Genomic DNA, 18985 nt, shown 5'->3' on the forward strand with positions numbered 1-18985 from the left:
TAAAATGCCTTAATGCATAATACAGTACTGTGCAGAAATCTTATTTTTTTTTAGTACAAATTTTGTTATATATATTTATTTCATAACTTCTGCATTATAACATCAGTACAAAAACATTTTAATATTTTCCGCCATTATTTTTCCGAAAAAAATTTATGTTACAGGAAAATGTTTGTATGTAGGTAAATAAACAATATATTACATGACAGATCACTTTTCTGACAAAAAACATCATGAAGGCTGCTGGGGTTTTGCTGCAAAAAAAGAAGCAAGTGTGACAGTCAGAGTCTCCAGAAGAACTGTAGCAGTAATGCTCAGTAAAACTTACCAGCTTATCTCTTATAAACTGTGTACCTGAGACTACTGATGTTTTCTAAAAAAGCAAAATCACACCAAATATTGCCTTTAGTTTATTGCTTTTTACTGCTCTTTATAGTATTTCTTTATGTAGACACATTTAATTCCATTATCTTTGAAGCCGTCTTCGCTTTACAGTATTGCTTTGCATGAGACTTTTGCACAGTACTGTATATAATTGAATTTTCTAAACCCTGTTATTGTTGTAAGAAATTAATTAGAGCCAAGAATTTTAATTAGGAGAACGTCTTAATATATAGGTCTTAAAAAAAAACAAAAAACAAAACAAAACTTAGTATCCTCTGTTCATACAATTTTACAATACGTTTTTCTTGAAGATTTTGTTTTTCTTTAAAAAAATTTTCAAATCCTGTGATTGGAATTTCATTTATTGATAGCATAAACATGTATACTACAAATAAATAATGCTTTTAATAATAATAAAATGTCACTGAGGATGAGAATATAAGCCTAATCATAATAAAAATATATCTTAAATGATCAAACGTCATTAAAAATTGTTTTTTAGTCCATTTTGACACCACTTCTTTAGAATATGATATAAACATTTTTTTTCCTTCACATGTAGATATTAAACAGGTAGAGGAGATTTTAAGGGATTTTTCTGTTTTATTAATGATTAGAAAGCTTAGACAAGCTGGAAAGTTCACCCTATAATATGTATAGTTGAAGGTTTTCTAAACCATGTTGTTGTCATTGCTGTAAGAAATGAATTATAGAACATTGTTCATGAGAACATCTTAATATGTAATCAATTTTACTTAATTCTTTTAATTACTATTCATTAGATTACTTAATCTATTGTTCATACAATATTAGAATGTTCTTATGATCAATTTGTAGATTTTTTTTTCAAATTCTGATATTGAAATTTGATTTATTGATACCAAATATCTTCTTAAAACTGTTTCCCCCCCCCTTTTTTTTTGCAGAAAGGTAAGCTACCCTTCTTTAGAATAGGAAAGAGGCATTTTAGATAGTCAGCATCTGGAGCATTTCATAAAGGTATCATGTGTTGGGCGAATTTTTTTTAATGAATAGCTAGAAAACCTAGACAAGGTGGAAATTCAAAAACTGCCCCAATATATCTGAATTCTTCTATATGTATAATAAATATAATGATGTAGACTAATAAACAAAAGTGGTGTAATATGTTGGTGCATATTTCTTAATATATGGTTTGTGACACTGTGGGGGGTTGAGGGTGGTTTAAGGCAGTCCCAGAAGAGGGCGGTGTGTGTGTGTGTGTGTGTGTGTGTGTGTGTGTGTGTGTGTGTGTGTTGGGGGTGGTGGGGGATTGAAATCTCCCCAAGGACCTGCTAGTTTAGGTACAGGTCCTACTCTCTCTCAGTCTCTGATTGGCCACCGTGTGAACATGGGACCTCGCACCCACAACCATGGAATGCGCAATTTATCAGCAATTGAGCATCACGTGGACTTGACCGAAAGGGTTGGGGGTTGTTCCTGAGATGCTTAGGGTTAGGACATGGGGCAGGAGTGTTGAGCCAGAAGCAGTATACTACATGACTACATGACTACATGATCCAGCCAGCCAAGGAGGATTACTAAAGAGCTTTTGTTTATTAAATAAGAAGCAGAAAGCACACTGGATATATCCTAAAGCATGGCTGAAGGTAGAGTGTTCTTCCTCTTGTTCTTGTTGGTGTTCTTGTTGTTGTTGCTGTTGGTTCTCTGCTGAATAAGGGCCCTTCTCAGATCTCTCTGTTGGAGGTGGGCTGGCTTTACTTCATTGTCTTTCAGGTTTAAGGACCCCCCTCCTTTTTTTTTTTTTTTTTAAACTTTCACACTGAAAGGCTTAAAAATGCCCCCAAACTTCCTTTGTTTCTGCATTTCTACACCGGCTGCAATGGAAACTGCAAAAGGGGGTCGCCATGTTTATGAAGGGCCCCTGAGGACCTTCTGAATCTGAGGAAAATCAGAAATATAAATTCACAGGATATCTGGGATTAAATTTGATGCAGTGATTATGGGAGAAATGGGATCAGTTTTTGGTGATTATTATAGAGGTGAGCTTCTTTTAAAATGGTTTTCCTGGATTTAAGAATTTACTGTGTGACAAAGTTTCTATTAAGTTGATCGATACATATATATATTATTAGCTATATATTTAAAAAAAAAAAAAAAAAAAAAAAACTAAATCATTTTTGTGGGAAAAATGAGCAATTTTCAGTGCACACAATATGCAAATGATTGATAAAATTATTATTATTACTACTATTATTACTAGTAGCAGCAGCAGCAGCCTATAATAATAGTAATAATAATAATAATAATAATAATAATAATAATGGCATTTGATGTAGGTTGTGCATTTAATAGTGATGTTTCTCATGGTTCACTTTGAGAAGTAAGGAGAATGCCCCTCATTTGTGCACAGAAAGCACGGTGTAGGAGTTAAACCCCGTCAGTGCGCGCACAAGTGCATGCCGGCGGCGAGCGCGCGACACGCGGCGTAAAGCTCGCGCGGATACACGCGCCTTCCAGCGTCGCGCGCTCGTGCGTTGTGCCGTTTAAACTGTTCCCGTGCCTCTCCCCCTGTACTCCTTGAAGGGGGCTGTGCGAAGACCGGAGACGAGGAAACGCAGAACTCCGAGGAGGACTCGGCCTCGTTCAGCGGCAGCGGCGTGTGCAAGTGGTTCAACGTGCGCATGGGCTTCGGCTTCCTGTCCATGACGAGCAGAGACGGCGCTCCGCTCGACCATCCTGTCGACGTCTTCGTACATCAGGTGAGACCTCGGTGCCAAACATGTGCTGGTGACCTTACGAGTTGGCTAGGCCTTTCTATGCATCACCTACTGCCTTTGCACACATGTGTGTTTGTGATTGTTTGTGTGTAAGGGGCAAACTTTCATTTGGATTATGATTTATGCAAAAAAAAAAAAATTCCACATCTGGATCTGCTCAATCAAACTGGTTGCAGAAATTGTTTACAAAACCACACTATCACACATGCATCCCAAGATAAACCTTCTCCATGCTTCATTTTAGAGGAGTCTGAGAGACATGCATGTGTTTGCATTGCACATTAAATTCTCTCTTTTGGACTGCAAGAATTTCTTGCACACGGATGTAAAGATGCAAAGGTGATGCATCTTAAAGGAAACATAAACACTGGGATACATTCACAGCTGATGTGCACAGGATTTGTACAAGTCCTGTTTTTCTAGTCTGCTTTTCTTGGGTGTTTGTGTAGCCTATCTCTCCACCTTTCTGCATGCGAAAGAAAGGAACAAAACCAGGCCTTGAGGCCCCTAAAGCAGTTGTGGATTTTGATTTTCTTTTTTGCATTAGGCTCAACCTGTGCATGTTAAGATCACGGAATAGAAGATGTCAATACTGTGTCCTGAATCAGCTCACAGCTGATTGCAATGATTGAACAAAGGCTTCTCTGCATTCAGATTGTATACTTCTCTTGTCATTGTAACCAGATTAGCACTAGAAATAAAGTACTAATGATATTTCCTCTAATCGTGGCGCACAGGATCCAAACAGAGTGGTTCCATATCACCCCTGAACCTCATAGAGCTATTTTCATCATTAGAAGTCAGTATATACACACAGTTCTATAATAAAAGGGAATATACTCTATCTCTTCGTATTTGATGATCAATATGATTATCAGTTGAATTGGTGCATAAATCGTTTAAACTACACTACCACAAGTAGATTCAATCCCTAGATAAACTCTGTGCATGCTGCATTTTAGAGTCTGAGAGACATGCATGTGTTTTCATTGCATGTATATTCTCATTAAATTCTCTCTTTTGGACTGAGGAGCAGGAGAATATCTTGCACATGCCTGTAAAGATGTAATGGTGATGCAAACGAAATGCATCTTAAAGGGAATAAAAACAGACATCAGTACTAGTGTGGATGTATTCTTTGGGTGCATGGGTAGCCGATCTCTCCACCTTTATGCTAAATAAAGGGACCAAATCAGGCCTTGAGGCCCTTAAAGCAATTGTGGTTTTTATTTATTTATTTATTTATTTTTGCATTAGGTTCAATTAATGTTAAGATCGCATAATAGAGAATGTCAATACTCTGTCCTGGATCAGCTCACAGCATTGCAGTGATTGAACAAAGGTTTCTCTGCATTCAGATTCTGTACTTCTCTCGTCATTGTAACCAGATTAGCACTAGAAATAAAGTACTAATGATATTTCCTCTAATCGTGGTGACTGACCTCCAAACAGAGTCAGTCCTGAACCAAATCGAACAAATTAATCATTAGAAGTCAGTATATACAGTACACAAAGTGAATATAGTGTATTTCATTGCTCTTCGTGTTTGATCATCGATGTGATTGTACGTGGAAATGGGGCAGAAATTGTTTAGTAAATCACGCCATCACAAATAGATCCGATTCCTAGATAAACCCTGCGTCTGTTTCATTTTAGAGGAGCCTGGAGACATTGATGTATTTTCGTTGCATGCATATTCACATTAAATTCTCTTTTGTACTGAGGAGCAGCGTTATAAAGATACAAAGGTGATGCAAACAAATGCATCTTAAAAGGAATAAAAACAGACATTAACTGGAGTGTGTATTCATAACTGATGTGCACAGGAATATTAGTAGTCCTGTTTTTGTAGTGTTTTGGTGCATATGTATCTCTCCACCTTTATACATGCTAAAGGACAGCCTTAATGCCATTAAAATAATTATGGCTTTGACTTTTCTTTGATTTTTTAAATGCATATTAAGCTAGGAATGGACAATGCTGCATTGATTGGGGGAAAAAAGGTTTCTCTGAATTCAAATTCTGACCTCCTTGCCATTTTAACCAGATTAGCACTAGCAATAAAGTGATAATATTGATATTTCATCTAGTCTAATGATCTCATCTAGTGATATTTCATCTAGTCATGATAAGTGCGATCCAGACATTGTGGTTCCATATCAGAATCAAACAGAACAAAATTCAGCATTAGAAGTCAGTATATACTGGAAGTCCTGTAAAAAGTGAGTGAAATTGAGAGCTTTATTGTCACTCTAGCCATATACAGGTATACAGCGCAATGAAATAGCATTCTCCAAGGCCTTGGTGCAATATATTATAGGAATGTGAGAGTATTACAGGTACAAGATAATCACTGGACAACATGTAGTGTAAATTAGAAAAGTTACAGAACAAATAGACAAGACGTAAGACAATAAATAGAGGCCTAGTACAATAAGTATGACACAATAAATGCTTGTGTATACTGCGTATGGCTTCGACTACATTACTGCTACTCCATGTCACTGTAAAATTACCCCGAGATTAGGTCATTTTACAGATGACTGGCTCTGTAACCTCATCAGGTAATATCCTCCCCATGCTGAGTAAGATGTCTTTGGTAAACAACAGGCTGATTAGACATTAGCAAGTCTTGATGAATGCTGTTTCCTTTGGGGCCTTTTTTTTTTTTTAATGGCAAATTATAACATGAAGCACAAAAAATGACATCTTAACAAAGTGAAAATATCTTGAATATAGTCCAGTGTATCTACTATTACCTGTTATACGTTTACAGCAACTCAAATATAAGATTATTAAACCTTCTTCTAGAGTTTACGTTTCTAATTTCAAGGTCGAAATTATAATAGTCTTGTTTTACTAATTGTGAGCATTTATTTCTAGAAAGAAAAGAAAATAATTTGCCAATAGAATAAGAACATTTAAAACTTGAAATGAGTAAAAATGTCTAGAAATGAGTTTAATAATCTTATATTTGGTTTGTTGTAATCTTGAAAAAGACCTCATTTTCTAAGATATCATTTTTTGCAGGGAAGGATTGAGACGCTATACATATACATATGTACATATCTTATGTGAGTTACTGATGATAGATGGAGCTCTAGACATTTTCTGTCCTTGAGAGAATTGTGTGTTTATTTCCTTTTTTTTTTTTTTTTTTTTATATGCATGGTTTCTTTGGCATTCTTTGTGTGATGCTGTGCTGTGTTTCAGTAGGTTGTATGGTTGTGTACTACATATGAAAGAGACACAACCCATTTCAAATGTCCCTGTCAATTGCTGCTGTATGGGTGCTGGATGTCCACTGAGTCTTTGTTTTCATTCAGTGTAAATCAGCATATGCATTGAGTGCTTGAGTGCTTTAGACCCAAAATGAATTGGCTGTTGTTATTGTTATTGATGACTCAGCAGTTTATTGTCTTTGACTTTGAGCCAGCCATAATTGAGAGGTTTGGATTTGGAGTCATTTGGCTTGGGTTACTATAGAAAATGATCGTTTTTGAAAAGTTGCTGGTTGCTTTTTGGTGTCCTGAAGCAAGCCTTCTCACAATGCTTCCAGGACAGTTATTGATCATGCTCAGCGTAGGGTCTCTGCTGGGGAATCGGCTTGTTCTTGGGAGACAATGGCTGGCATTGTCAGGCTCGAAGAGAGGAAATCCTGCTGGCTGTGATATGTTACTGAGCAGCAAATGAATGAATGAAGAGAGTGTTTGTATATGTTCTCCGTGAAAATATGAACGATGAGGCGATATAAGGAAATGGACGGTGAGCGAGCGGAAGCAACAAAGCGGATACTATAGTCTGAGAGGGTGAAAAAGGAAGAAGGAGACTTACGGGCTGAAGAGGGAGGGCGTGGATGGAGGGAAATGGAGAGGTCTTGTTAGCTGGACTCATTCATAAAAAAGTCTTAAAGAGGAGGTGGGGGGCTAGTGGAAGAGGTCAGAGGATGAAGGGATGGAGGGATAGTTCCAGGAAACCATGGTGGGGGGTTGGGAATGAGGAATGCAGAGCTTGTCAAGCAGTCAGGATTGAATTCCTTTCCCACTGCCTTCACTTCAAAAGATCTCTCGGTTCATACAACGACCCCCTCCTCATGAGAGAGGTGTCCGGGTTAAGCCTGATGACATGCGGTGGCCATAAAATGGCCCTCCACAGGCTTTTCACCTTCCACTGGGGCACACCATGCTCTCACTCTGCAAATGATTAAGATTTAGATTACCTGATTCATTCAAAAAGGAGGAAGAAGTTAAAGACCACCGGAAATGATCTTGTTATTCATATATATTTTGTGCACAATTTGTCAGTATCTACCACTGAAAAAATTTTGGTTGTCTAAAATATTCCCTCAAAGTGCTCTGACTTTGCCCGTCTTCTGATTTTTGAATACAAAGGCAGAAAAAACATTAACATTGTGTCATGTAATATCTGCCCTTTCCACAGTCTCAAGCTATTGACAAACAAAACACTGAACATGTCACATTATGCAAGAAAATCCATTATGATTTCTATTTCATGTTGTGTTAATGTCTGTGGAAGCCATTTAGGTTATATATGGGTTTAGAATGATCAATGATACAAAAGAGGTCACGCAAGTTGGTGTTGGATTATGTAATCCAAAGGGGAAATACTTCACCGCCACACAAGGTCAAAGCTTCTCAATCTGCTAATGAAAAATTAAAGGTAGGAAAACAGAACGTAATCATTCCCAGCACTAGTAGGTGTTGTAGTAGGTGTTGGCTTTTTAAGGTAAGACCTCTCTATTCTCTGTCTATCCTTCTTCCTGTAGAGCAACCATTTCAGGAATGCACACTTCCCCCTCTCTTCCAATATCTCCTTGCCACTGATGGTCAGTGTGAGATTTAACCAGATAGCCATTTGGCATTGTCTCACTCTTCTCACTGGTTCTCATCTCCATCTTCAGTCTAGTTGGAGAACTCTCTTAATGGACGTAAAACTGTAGTGGGTAATGATTTGTTTGGAGATGTCCTTGCTAAAATTCAAGGCTATGTATAGGAGAAGTGAGAATTGGAATGGACAATTAAATGTCTAGTTCTTGTTCTACCTTGGTATGGAATGTAACCTAGTGGAAGGTGTTGCATTATGCAACATTTTCTACACATGTTTACTGTGAAAACTTTTTATTTTTGTACCAATTACCTTTTTATTAAAGGAAGAATCATTGGCACTGGTTCCAGGGTTGCTAGGTCTCAGCAAAAAAATTCCAACCCATCCTGAAAATCACACAAAAGTCCAGAAACTACCCCAAAAAATGTTGACAGAACAGTGAGAGTGTGGTTTTACGATTGGCCCTGCAATTAGGGGAGGGGGTGACGTTTATGTTTAGAGTTTAAAAATGACTGTTAAGTTTTTTTAAAGTGTTGAAAATAATTGCGTTCATATTAATTTAAATGCGCCGTGCACACGCAACTCACGACAGAGAGTAGCTATGTTTTGTAATTACAAGTACTAATAAAATATGCATTTATTCACTCAACCAGAGCGATCAATCAGAGAAACACTTAACTTGCTCTGCAGTGTTCTCCAGTGGTGCAAGCTGGGGTGACGTGTTGCTAATGCAGTCATTGCTAGCATAGCTTCATCTTCCTGTTTCGCCTTTTAACAAATCCAAAATTCATTAATAAAGAGGCTTGTGGCACTTTGTTTCCACTTCATTTTTTAAAAGAAGTCAACACAATGCTAGCTACAATTATCAACGCAAAAAGTTCAATAATGGTAAATTTTATATCTATGTGGGAACATCCAACAACCACTGACAAGATTCCTTCAATTTTTTTTTTTTAAACAGCGACGCCTGTGCCTTGTTGAAGTATTGTAAGAATGTCACACCATCGACACGGGAGAAATGAGCTTTCTTCTATCTCACTTGTATTTTTCTTAAACATTTTAAGAGTAGAAATATATTGCTTTTAATACATCATTTACAACCCCTCCAAAAGCTCATATGTTATTGCTTAACTGTATTGCATAATTGCATAGTCCTCTTTATTTGAGAAAAAAAAAATCCATGTACAGTCTTTGTTTCTTTGAAGCAGGTCCATGGACTATTTTTAAATAAAAACACCACCCATGGACTTGCTTTTCCCACCCGCAACCTTGTTCCAAAACTATCCCAGTTTGGTGTAAAAAATCCAACCCTGGCAACCCTGACTTCCAACATTTTGATGATGGCCCAGGTAGTGAAAATGATACCACTGTAGCGGTTTTACAGTTTTTATTATTTTTGAACAGCCAAACTCATGGATTTGATGCTGATTTTTCAGGATTTTTATCTCAAATATTCAAATTCTTGAGACAAAGCAAGCAGTAGCCGACTTTAAACAATGTGTGATTATTGTGTTGTGCGATTCTGGACAGTTTGTCTATAGCTTTATCTAATCATTTTATTTTCCTCTTGGCATGCTTCAGAATCGAATGTGTTGGAGATTTATATCCATTATATCCTTTAAATGCACCAATGACAATTTAAACGTACAAATCTGCATTCTCTGGAATTAACTGATTGGACAAGATTGAAAGTAGTCCATCCTAACGCTGTAGAGGGGATCTGATTTATTAAATGGATTCATACCTGTGTCCAGGTCACATCATATCATATCAGCTTAATTTCTTAATTACTGAATATAGTTATATATACAATTATGCTGGTTAAAATATTGCTAATATTCTTAGCTGGAAATCTTTTAATATTAAGAACTAACCATTGTCCAGAATTGGAATGTATTTCAAACTAACACCATTTTATGCAGTAGCTCATATATCATGATCAGCCAGCAAAGGTTTCTCCCGTTGAATGAAACCACTGGGGCATCCAAATTGGTGCATTAAGAGACAAAGAAAAAACAATTAGGGAACAATTTCCTCAGCCCTTTATATCCACTTGACAATAATGAAACCTTTAAGCAATCATTTCTCAGCACTTTTATATAATAGAGCCTGAATGAACTGAATGAGTAAATAAACGAGTGCATTTTAAATAGTATTTAAAATGGAATCGGAAAAAAAATACATTTCACAGGCGTTTTATATGACAACCTTGTATGTATACAGGCTATATTACTGTATGCATAAAAGATCTACTGCACTGATGTGAGGGCTTTACATTTCTAACAGAGCAAGCTTCACATGGATGGCTTCCGCAGTCTGAAAGAGGGAGAGCCGGTGGAGTTCACCTTTAAGAAGTCATCAAAAGGCCTGGAGTCTCTGCGGGTAACGGGTCCTGGAGGGGCGCCATGTGCAGGCAGTGAGAAGAGACCCAAAGGTGCCCAGAAACGGCGCTCTAAAGGGGATCGGTAAGTTCTCATGGCTTGCTCTTTGCTCATATCACTGATTATATAAAAATGGTGTTGTTATGATAAATGATTTCCTCTGCATGTAATTTCTTGTGAAAACTAACAGGATAGAAATTGATTATCAGCTTTTCAGTTAACAAATGAGTGAATAAATGAGTATTATTTAACCCCTTCAGACCCTGGAATGGACATCACATGTTTTTTTCATTAAACAAATAAAATTGTATGCATTTATAATATTGCTTGGTCACTGATTGGTCCCTGATCAACCAATCACAATGAAGGCATGAGCCCTAACTTATTCTGAGAGAGCTTCAGGCATCACATTAGACAGGAGGAGGAGTAAGCACCATTTTTATCTGGTATATACTAATTTATGGTCACGGTAACCTCATCACCTTGCACCTGTTATAATCTTAATAGTATCCGGTAATAATATATATAAGTTGATTTGAAGATCTTTCAGTTGAACAACACAGGATTTTTTAAAAGTTTAATGTCCATCACAGGAACCTCATGACTTAGTAATTATTAATATGATTATATTTTAGAGTATGGGGCACAGTGGCTTAGTGGTTAGCACTGTTGTCTCGCACCTCCGGGATTGAGGGTTCGCCCTTTGTGTGTGGAGTTTGCATGTTCTTCCCTTGCTTTGGGGGTTTCCTCCAAGTACTCTGGTTTCCTCCCTCAGTCCAAAGACACACGTTGTAGGCTGATTGGCATTTCCAGATTGTCTGTAGTGTGTGAATGGGTATGTGAGTGTGTGTGAGATTGTGCCCTGCGATGGGTGGGCACCCCGTCCAGGGTGTCCCCTGCCTTGTGCCCCGAGTTCCCTGGGATAGGCTACAGGTTACCCTGCGACCTTTGTAAGATAAGTGGTACAGCGATTGGATGGATGGATGGATGGATGGATATTTTAGAGTATAAAGTGACATTCAATCCAAAAGTGCTTTTGACCTGGCTATAGTTAACAGTTGGTCTGAGTACAGGCAGGACACTGAGAGGGCCAAGATCCCAAGTAAAGACATCCTAGATCTCCTCTATTTCAAAATGAACATGGCCCAGTGTCTGGTGAGGGTGCAAAAGCCAGCAATGCTACCAGCAAGTATACATAAACACACCCACAAACGTACACAGACATATACGCACATACTAAGACTCACACACTGCAAGGAACAAAAAGAATGAAACAAGTTTTTTGAGACTTCATCTTATCATACAACAACCTTTTTTCTACATTCTTATTGCATTATTCATTGTTACAGTATATATGTTCTTTTCAAAATCTCTAAGACTAGTTCACATACTGTACATGTTTAATCTCTAGTTCACAAATATGGTTAAAATATCAGGATTCCTCCAAAAGGTTTCTTGAAATTTTATGCTTCAGTTGTGGTGTCCATTGTAGTGGACATGAAAAAAAATCTAAAAAAACATGACATCTTTTTTTTTTAGACTCATTTCTATATTGGAGAAGAGTAAATATCAAGTGGGTAAAAAAAATCTTTTGCTCAGTGGAAAAAAATCAGGTCTGAAGGGGTTAAGTAGAATTATTTCTAGTTCTATCTCTGGTGTTTGTGCTGTTTTTGAAATAATCCTTTCGTCATCATTCGAAGAAAACTGAGGTAACCAGTTTAAAAAAAACAAGGTGAGCAATGCACAGCTCATGTTGTTTAACAGAGGAAAATGATTGCATCTCAGGTGCTGGCCAAATGTAGTGCTTCTCGTCCCCCCGCTCCGCTTCCCCCCATCCCCCATAATTGTAACTGACCTGGATCAATAGGTTGTTTAAAATCTCAGGGTTTAGGAGTTAACCCTGTGGAGCAATCACCTTACCCACCCCCACATAGCAAGAGCCCGCATTGAGCATTGTAGTTATTTTTATTTTGCTGTGAAAATATCAGGAATCCAGGAAGTTTGGGAAGATCGCACATTAATGAATAGCGGATGTAATTGAATCTTATGTGCTCAGTAGATGCTTTGAGACAAGCAGTCCAATAAAGTGTTGCAGAGCTGAGCTTTTCCTTGAATTATTACAAATGCTTATTGACATGAAACGAGTTACATGTCGCTGTAAAGGAAAGCAGATCTGGTTACAACCTGCTCTGTATAGCAGTGCGGTTTTCCCAGCGTTTCTGTCGACACGCCCTGATGTGCATTCCCACTCCCTAGTGTAATGTATGTTTCATAAGTCTCGTTACTTTGCTTTGCTGTGTGTACTTTCTCCTGCTGGGAGTCATTGACACTGTCATCGTGCGACTGGGTGCGGATCAAGGATCAAATCCTGTCTATTTAATTAATAACAGATGTAGATGCCTTAGGAAGGTCATAGGTGACCGTTCCCATGGCAACAGCGGGCTTCGATGTGAGCAAGCAGGGTAGGGGGTGGGTGGCAGAGAGCAGGGGTCAGAGGTGAAAGGTCACGCTGCTGTATTAAAACAAAGAGCCAAAGAGATGCCCGTTTCCCTCTTCTGGTTCCAGCTCCCTGTCCACGCTCAAGCCAATCAATAGATGATGTGTGTGTGTGTGTGTGTTTGTGTGTGGAAGTGGAAATGTGTAGGGGGTTGGGAGCTGGAGAACCTAAGAGAAAGGATCACAGGCTAGGTAAAGTGCTGCCAGTCCATTACAGCTTAAAATACTGATATGACTGAAGAGATTTGTATCCACATATGTGCTTATTTATTGCATAGTTTAAATGTACACGCATAAGCTTTTGCGTAAACTCTTCAGTGGCTTGACTGGGGTGAGACTGTTTCTGTTGTACAATACAGCTGCCAGTCAAAACCTGTGTGGTTTTCAGTCCACAGTTCTTTCTTTATTTGGCTCCCCCTGTTTTTTTTGTAAACCTAATTGTATTATGCTTCATGTATTACAATATGTGCAATGATATTGATTATTTAATATAACTACCTGCTGTGGAAGATGGATGTTTTAGCAGGCAGGTTTAAATGCCTTAATGATCTAGAGTGGATAGGGTTGAGATGCTGTTTCTATATTTTTGAATTATGGAAACTAATATTAAACCACAGTTTCAGCACTCATAGGTGCAAATCTCTAAAATGTCATTCTTATTTGAGCAACATGCTTCACAATCTCAAAAGTTTAACTGCATTGCCCTCTAGTGGCAATATATATATATGTGTATGTATGTATGTATGTATGTATGTGTGTGTGTGTATGTATATATGTGTGTATATATATATATATATATATATATATATATATATATATATATATATATATATACACCATATATATATGGCAATATATATATGTGTATGTATGTATGTATGTATGTATGTGTGTGTGTGTATGTATATATGTATATATATATATATATATATATATACACACACACACACATACATACATACAAAAAAAAGTACAAGTTCAGTTTCAATAATACTTAAGTAAAGTACACGTTTTCCAAAATATTGCTTAAGTACAGTAACAAAGTACAATTACTCATTTTAATTTTTTCACGCCAAGTAAAAACTAAGAAAAGTAAAAAGAAAAAAAAAAAATTTAATATTAATGTGAATTTATCTCCATGCCTATCTAGGTGTTATAACTGCGGTGGCCCGGACCATCATGCCAAAGAATGCCAGCTGCCCCCTCAGCCCAAGAAGTGCCATTTTTGCCAAAGCATGTCTCACATGGTAGCCAACTGTCCAATCAAAGCACAGCAGGCATCGCCGGGATCTCAGGGAACCCCCGCCTCACTGGCAGGAGAAGAAATCCTGAGCCACACAGCCTCACCACCTGATACCTCTGAGTGAATGCGGGACGGTGAAACGGGATTACAGTCAGGGATAACACAAGCACCAATCATGCTGCTCTTGAACCTATCTCAGGTTTTTACTTTTCTAACAGCATTAATGAATGTCGTCTCTCACTAGCGTGACATTATAGTAAAAATCAGTCATTTAGAATAGTGAGAGATTTTTCTTTTAAATACTTCAGTATACTAAAGACTATGTAACCTTGCGGTGTGGATCAAACTTTTGCATTTTGGTCTTAATATGTTTGGATTCTGTCATATTTTTTTCTGCCACTTCAGTTCTATTCATGCAAGATGAAGATTGAAGAAATTGGTCCATTTAAGAGTGATGAATTTCATAGATCTTCATTTGCAGGATTGTAGCAGGGATGTGATAGTGTAATTTTTTTCTGTTAGCTAGCTAAGTGTCTTAGATTTGTATGGAAACAATCAAAAACAAACTATGTTTACATATCGCAATAAGCCTGGATGCTAAATCACATTTGTGAAGCACATTTTTTTTCTTTCTCATTTTAGGAAGACAATGCCAATGTTGTCATTTCATTTTTCAAAGCCAAAGAACATAAATTCATTTACTGCTTTTGTATTTACTGTTATACTTGATTTCGAGTGAATGAGGTTTGCCATAGACCTCTTCATGGTTTACGTAGTTTGATTCCCATAGCCAGTTGAATGTTATGATTAATGATGAAGCTGTTGAACCATGTGAACATTATACCATTACATGCACTGTTGTGCAGTGTGAATTATCCTGGGCCTGCATTTCCAAATATTGCCTAGTAATTGCTGTAAGATTACACTGACCATGTGTCCCAATACCGTTCTTAACACGCACTTATCCCCTCACAACCCTTGGCAGCAAGCACAAACCGTTAGCAGTGATTTCCTTCACTTTTTAGCTATATATATATATATATATATATATATATATATATATATATATATATATATATATATGTATGTATATATGTACAGTACTGTGTAAAAGTCTTAGGCAACCTATTTTTTTAGTACAAACTTTGTTATAGATTTTTATTTTATAGCTTCTATATTATCGATTCAGTACAAAAACACTTTAGATTTCCAAACATTAGTTTTCCAGCACAAAATTAAATGTTACAGAAAAATGTTTGTATGTCAGTAAAGAAAGCAGCATATTACATAAGAGACCAATAAGAAGCGAGTCGACAGTCAAAGTCTCCAGAACTGTGGCTGGTTCTGCAAGATGCTCAGTAACACTTACAGCTCATTTCCTTATAAAACTGCACAAATTGTACCTGAGACTATTTTTTTTTAAAGCGAAAGATCATCACACCAACTTTGACTTTGTTTCATTTATTACTGTTTACTGCTCTTTATAGTATTTTTTTTTTAAAGTAGAAACATTTAGTTTCATTATTTTTGAAGGCATCTTTGTTATACAGCATTTCTTTGCATGTGCCTAAGACTTTTGCACAGTACTGTATATATGTATGTATGTGTGTATGTGTGTGTGTGTGTGTATATATACACACACACACACACACACATATCAGCATGATGATGACTAGCTGCAAAGCTGGCTTGCAAATGAGATAGAATAAATGAGAAGAATAAAGATAAAGTAAAGAAGTTATGTTAGCTGTCAGGTATAGACAGAGTAGTTGGATATACAGTATATAAAACCCAATCTGAAAGTCACCTAACAAATTTTATAGTTTTTATTTCTCTTGTTTACATTCCATCATCCACTTCTAGCATCAGATTCCAATGTCTACTGGCCAAGGTCTGCTCCTATGTGTACAGTCATATGACCCTGAGATCGACAAGTGCAGTGTTAAGAGCAGTATTGGAGTATCACTTTATTTTTTGATCATACATTTGGGAATCCATGGCCAAGTTAGCTTATTGCACTGTCACTTGTCATTTCAATTCAGAGAGGTTATCATTGGTGACTATTTAATGTTAGCTGGTTACATTAAACTTTCTAATCCCAACAAATCAGGGCATTTCAGAGAAAATTCCCAAATGGGGAATCATTCTGCTCATATTTGTTATATGAGGGAAAAAAAAACTGTTTAGATATGGCTAGTAAAGGAGATTATTTTTTTCCGGATGCTTATTATTCCAGTTTTAGAGTGAATGGTAAGTTTACTCAGAGTTGACTCTTCTTTTATAGGGGACTCTGATGAACTTGACCATGTTCTAATATAAATACTAATTGTAATCTTTGTATAACTTGATTATTTATTTGTAGCTCAGGTTTACCTCAGAATTTATGTTAACATGGTGGAGATACTAGTTCTCAATCACAGCTAGATTTAGGCTATTAAAATATTCTTGTAATATTCGTTGCAGGTATAAGCTTGTGATCAGTGTATTCTATATATTTAATCTATGCCAAATGTGAAGCAATCCAAATGCTCCACTAACTATATTTAAAGGGCATTCAAAGTGAACCTAACTTTCAGTTAAATATTTCAGCCATATTGTCACTATGACTACAGTCAGGTAATTGAGAGTTCCTTGCTTGTTTCTGTCTCAGGGAAAATCACAAATGTGGGCTTTCTGGAAAGGACGAAAATGATCTAAAATGCGTTGCCAGTTTGATTACAAAAAAAAAAAAAAAAAAAAAGATACACATCTTGCCCAAAATCAAGCCAAAATTATAACGGTACTCTGGTATATTGTATTAGAAAACCCTGTTGCTTTAAAAGGATGTTTGAGAAAGTTTTCAGGCCATTTTGAATGTCTCATAGTAAATCGAAGTGACTGATTTGTGGTATAACCTTGAAGATATTATCCCACTTAGCCGAAGAGCATTATCAGTTAGGAAATTCAAATGCCATTTAAACCCTGTCTTATGCAGTTTTATTAAACACTGTATATGATGATCTTAAGAAACATTGCATATGTGAATCATATGTGAATGATTAGCCATTTAGTTGAGGAGCCTAGACTTACATTTATGTGCCATCAAACGGTTGGTGAGAATTATTTTTAGCATCTGGATTTATACTTTAGAGTAATCTGTACCATAAAACAGACACATGTCCATTTGTACTGCCAAATCAATCACTTTTGAAATGCATGAGACCTGCTCGAGTCTTGTATATTGTTCTTGTATATTTCCCCACATAATAATATAATTGTTTTATTCTCTGTTTGCATGGTAGTTGATGTTAGAGTAGAATAGTGCCATGTAGGCATAGCTTTTCAGTTGAAAACAAAGCTGCTGATTAGTAGTGATTATAAGTATTCCAACTGAGTATTTGCTGTGTCTACAGTAATCTTTTTTTCTTGTTGTATTTGGGACTGGGTTATTTCTTCCTTCCTTTTTTTTAAAGAGAAAACAAGGCATATACCTTGTTCAGAATCTATACAAGTCTACCTCAGGATGTTGAAATGTAAGTGGACCTGGACTGAGTCTGCCCCTCTAACCAGTGCAGTGTCCAATTAAATGTGTAATGTGAAAGGTGTACGTGTGTGTATGTGTGTGTGCATGTTATTTAGTTTTTAGTGCTAAAATAATTTCGGGTGTAATAGCAAAGTCAGGTGTTGTCAGACTTGGAATGCAAGTTCTTTTGCAAGATATCAGTGACTTTAGAACAAAAGCTGAAATGCTGTTAGAAATTCATGTTGAGGTTAAAATACACGCAGTAGTTTGTGTGAACCACTTAAACATTGTCTTGTCATTTTCTCTGGAGAAGACAACACTGCTATCAGTGTGAAAAATTCTCAAAAATTTTAATGGATGGAATCATTAAAGATGAGAATTAGACCACTGTTATTCCTAAACAAATCACGAGGAGCAATTTCATAAATGTCAAAATATCTTAAAATGTGCCTATAAAAACTGCATTGTGCACAATGGGTACTTTTTCCAAGCCATTTGAAATAGATACAAATCGAAAATCTGTACTTCGAATTGACACGTTTTCTAAGTTCATTCATGTATTTAATGACTTCAGTCGGACATTACGTATTTAATAATTGATGCTCATGGTTTTTGTTTGAAGCACAAGCAGGAATCACCTCTCATTTATAGAATATTCTTTGTGGCTTGAGTTTGTGTTGTTTTGTACATTTTATGTTGCCGTCAAACCTGTGCATTACATTCAGTGTTCAGTGAAGGTTGAAATACCTATTTTGTATTCAAATGACCAAAGAATGTAGCCATGTTGTGGCAAGCTAGTGGGTTCATTATGGAGCCCCAAATGAATGGCCTCAACAATCACCCAAGTACATGGGTTCAGCTGTCAGCTTTATCTTTTTCAACATATTGTGACAAAGCATGCAAAGAATGTTGTGACCAAGAATGTTTTAGTGTGACTATTCACTACTTGCTTTCTAGTGAATAAATATCTTTAAATATTACACAGTTGCTGTATGTTTTCCTTTTGTCTTTTAAAAATGAATATCATGTCTCTCTTTAATCTCAGTGTAGTTTACTATTACAAAATAGACAATATATTGTACCTTGCCATGCGCATAAATGTCTGTTCTATATCTGGATTTTATTTGAGATTCTACACCCTGTGTACAGGCACTACATAGGGCATGAAATAATGATTCTGTTTCACCCCTCCTAACTGCCACTGGTGGTGAGATACACCCGGATACCTCCTTCTACACATGCTCATGCAGGCTGATATCTGCAACTAGACATACCCTCGACATACCACGCTAAACCGCAGCTCTGGGGTTGGAGTTGGACTTCCCCACACACAACACAATTGCCCTTTTTTCTCCTCAGTTGGGATTGCCCCCAT

The 18985-nt window shown here is 36.9% G+C and overlaps 1 protein-coding gene across 2 annotated transcripts; it reads left to right on the forward strand.

Moving 5' to 3' along the window:
• The first annotated feature begins 1717 nt into the window (after positions 1-1717).
• On the forward strand, positions 1718-18590 carry lin28ab (lin-28 homolog Ab). 2 transcript variants are annotated; one of them, XM_026942157.3, is made up of 4 exons: positions 1718-2012; positions 2950-3125; positions 10275-10453; positions 14016-18590. In XM_026942157.3, the coding sequence occupies exons 1-4, from the start codon at positions 2003-2005 to the stop codon at positions 14230-14232; spliced, it is 582 nt and encodes a 193-aa protein (XP_026797958.1). In that variant the 5' UTR covers positions 1718-2002; the 3' UTR covers positions 14233-18590. The 2 variants fall into 2 exon arrangements, with proteins under 2 accessions (XP_026797958.1, XP_034157404.1); XM_034301513.2 differs by lacking the exon at positions 1718-2012 and adding an exon at positions 2195-2405.
• Positions 18591-18985: the final 395 nt, after the last annotated feature.

Source organism: Pangasianodon hypophthalmus, chromosome 29 (assembly GCF_027358585.1).
Source record: "Pangasianodon hypophthalmus isolate fPanHyp1 chromosome 29, fPanHyp1.pri, whole genome shotgun sequence".
In the NCBI taxonomy this organism is placed as follows: domain Eukaryota; kingdom Metazoa; phylum Chordata; class Actinopteri; order Siluriformes; family Pangasiidae; genus Pangasianodon; species Pangasianodon hypophthalmus.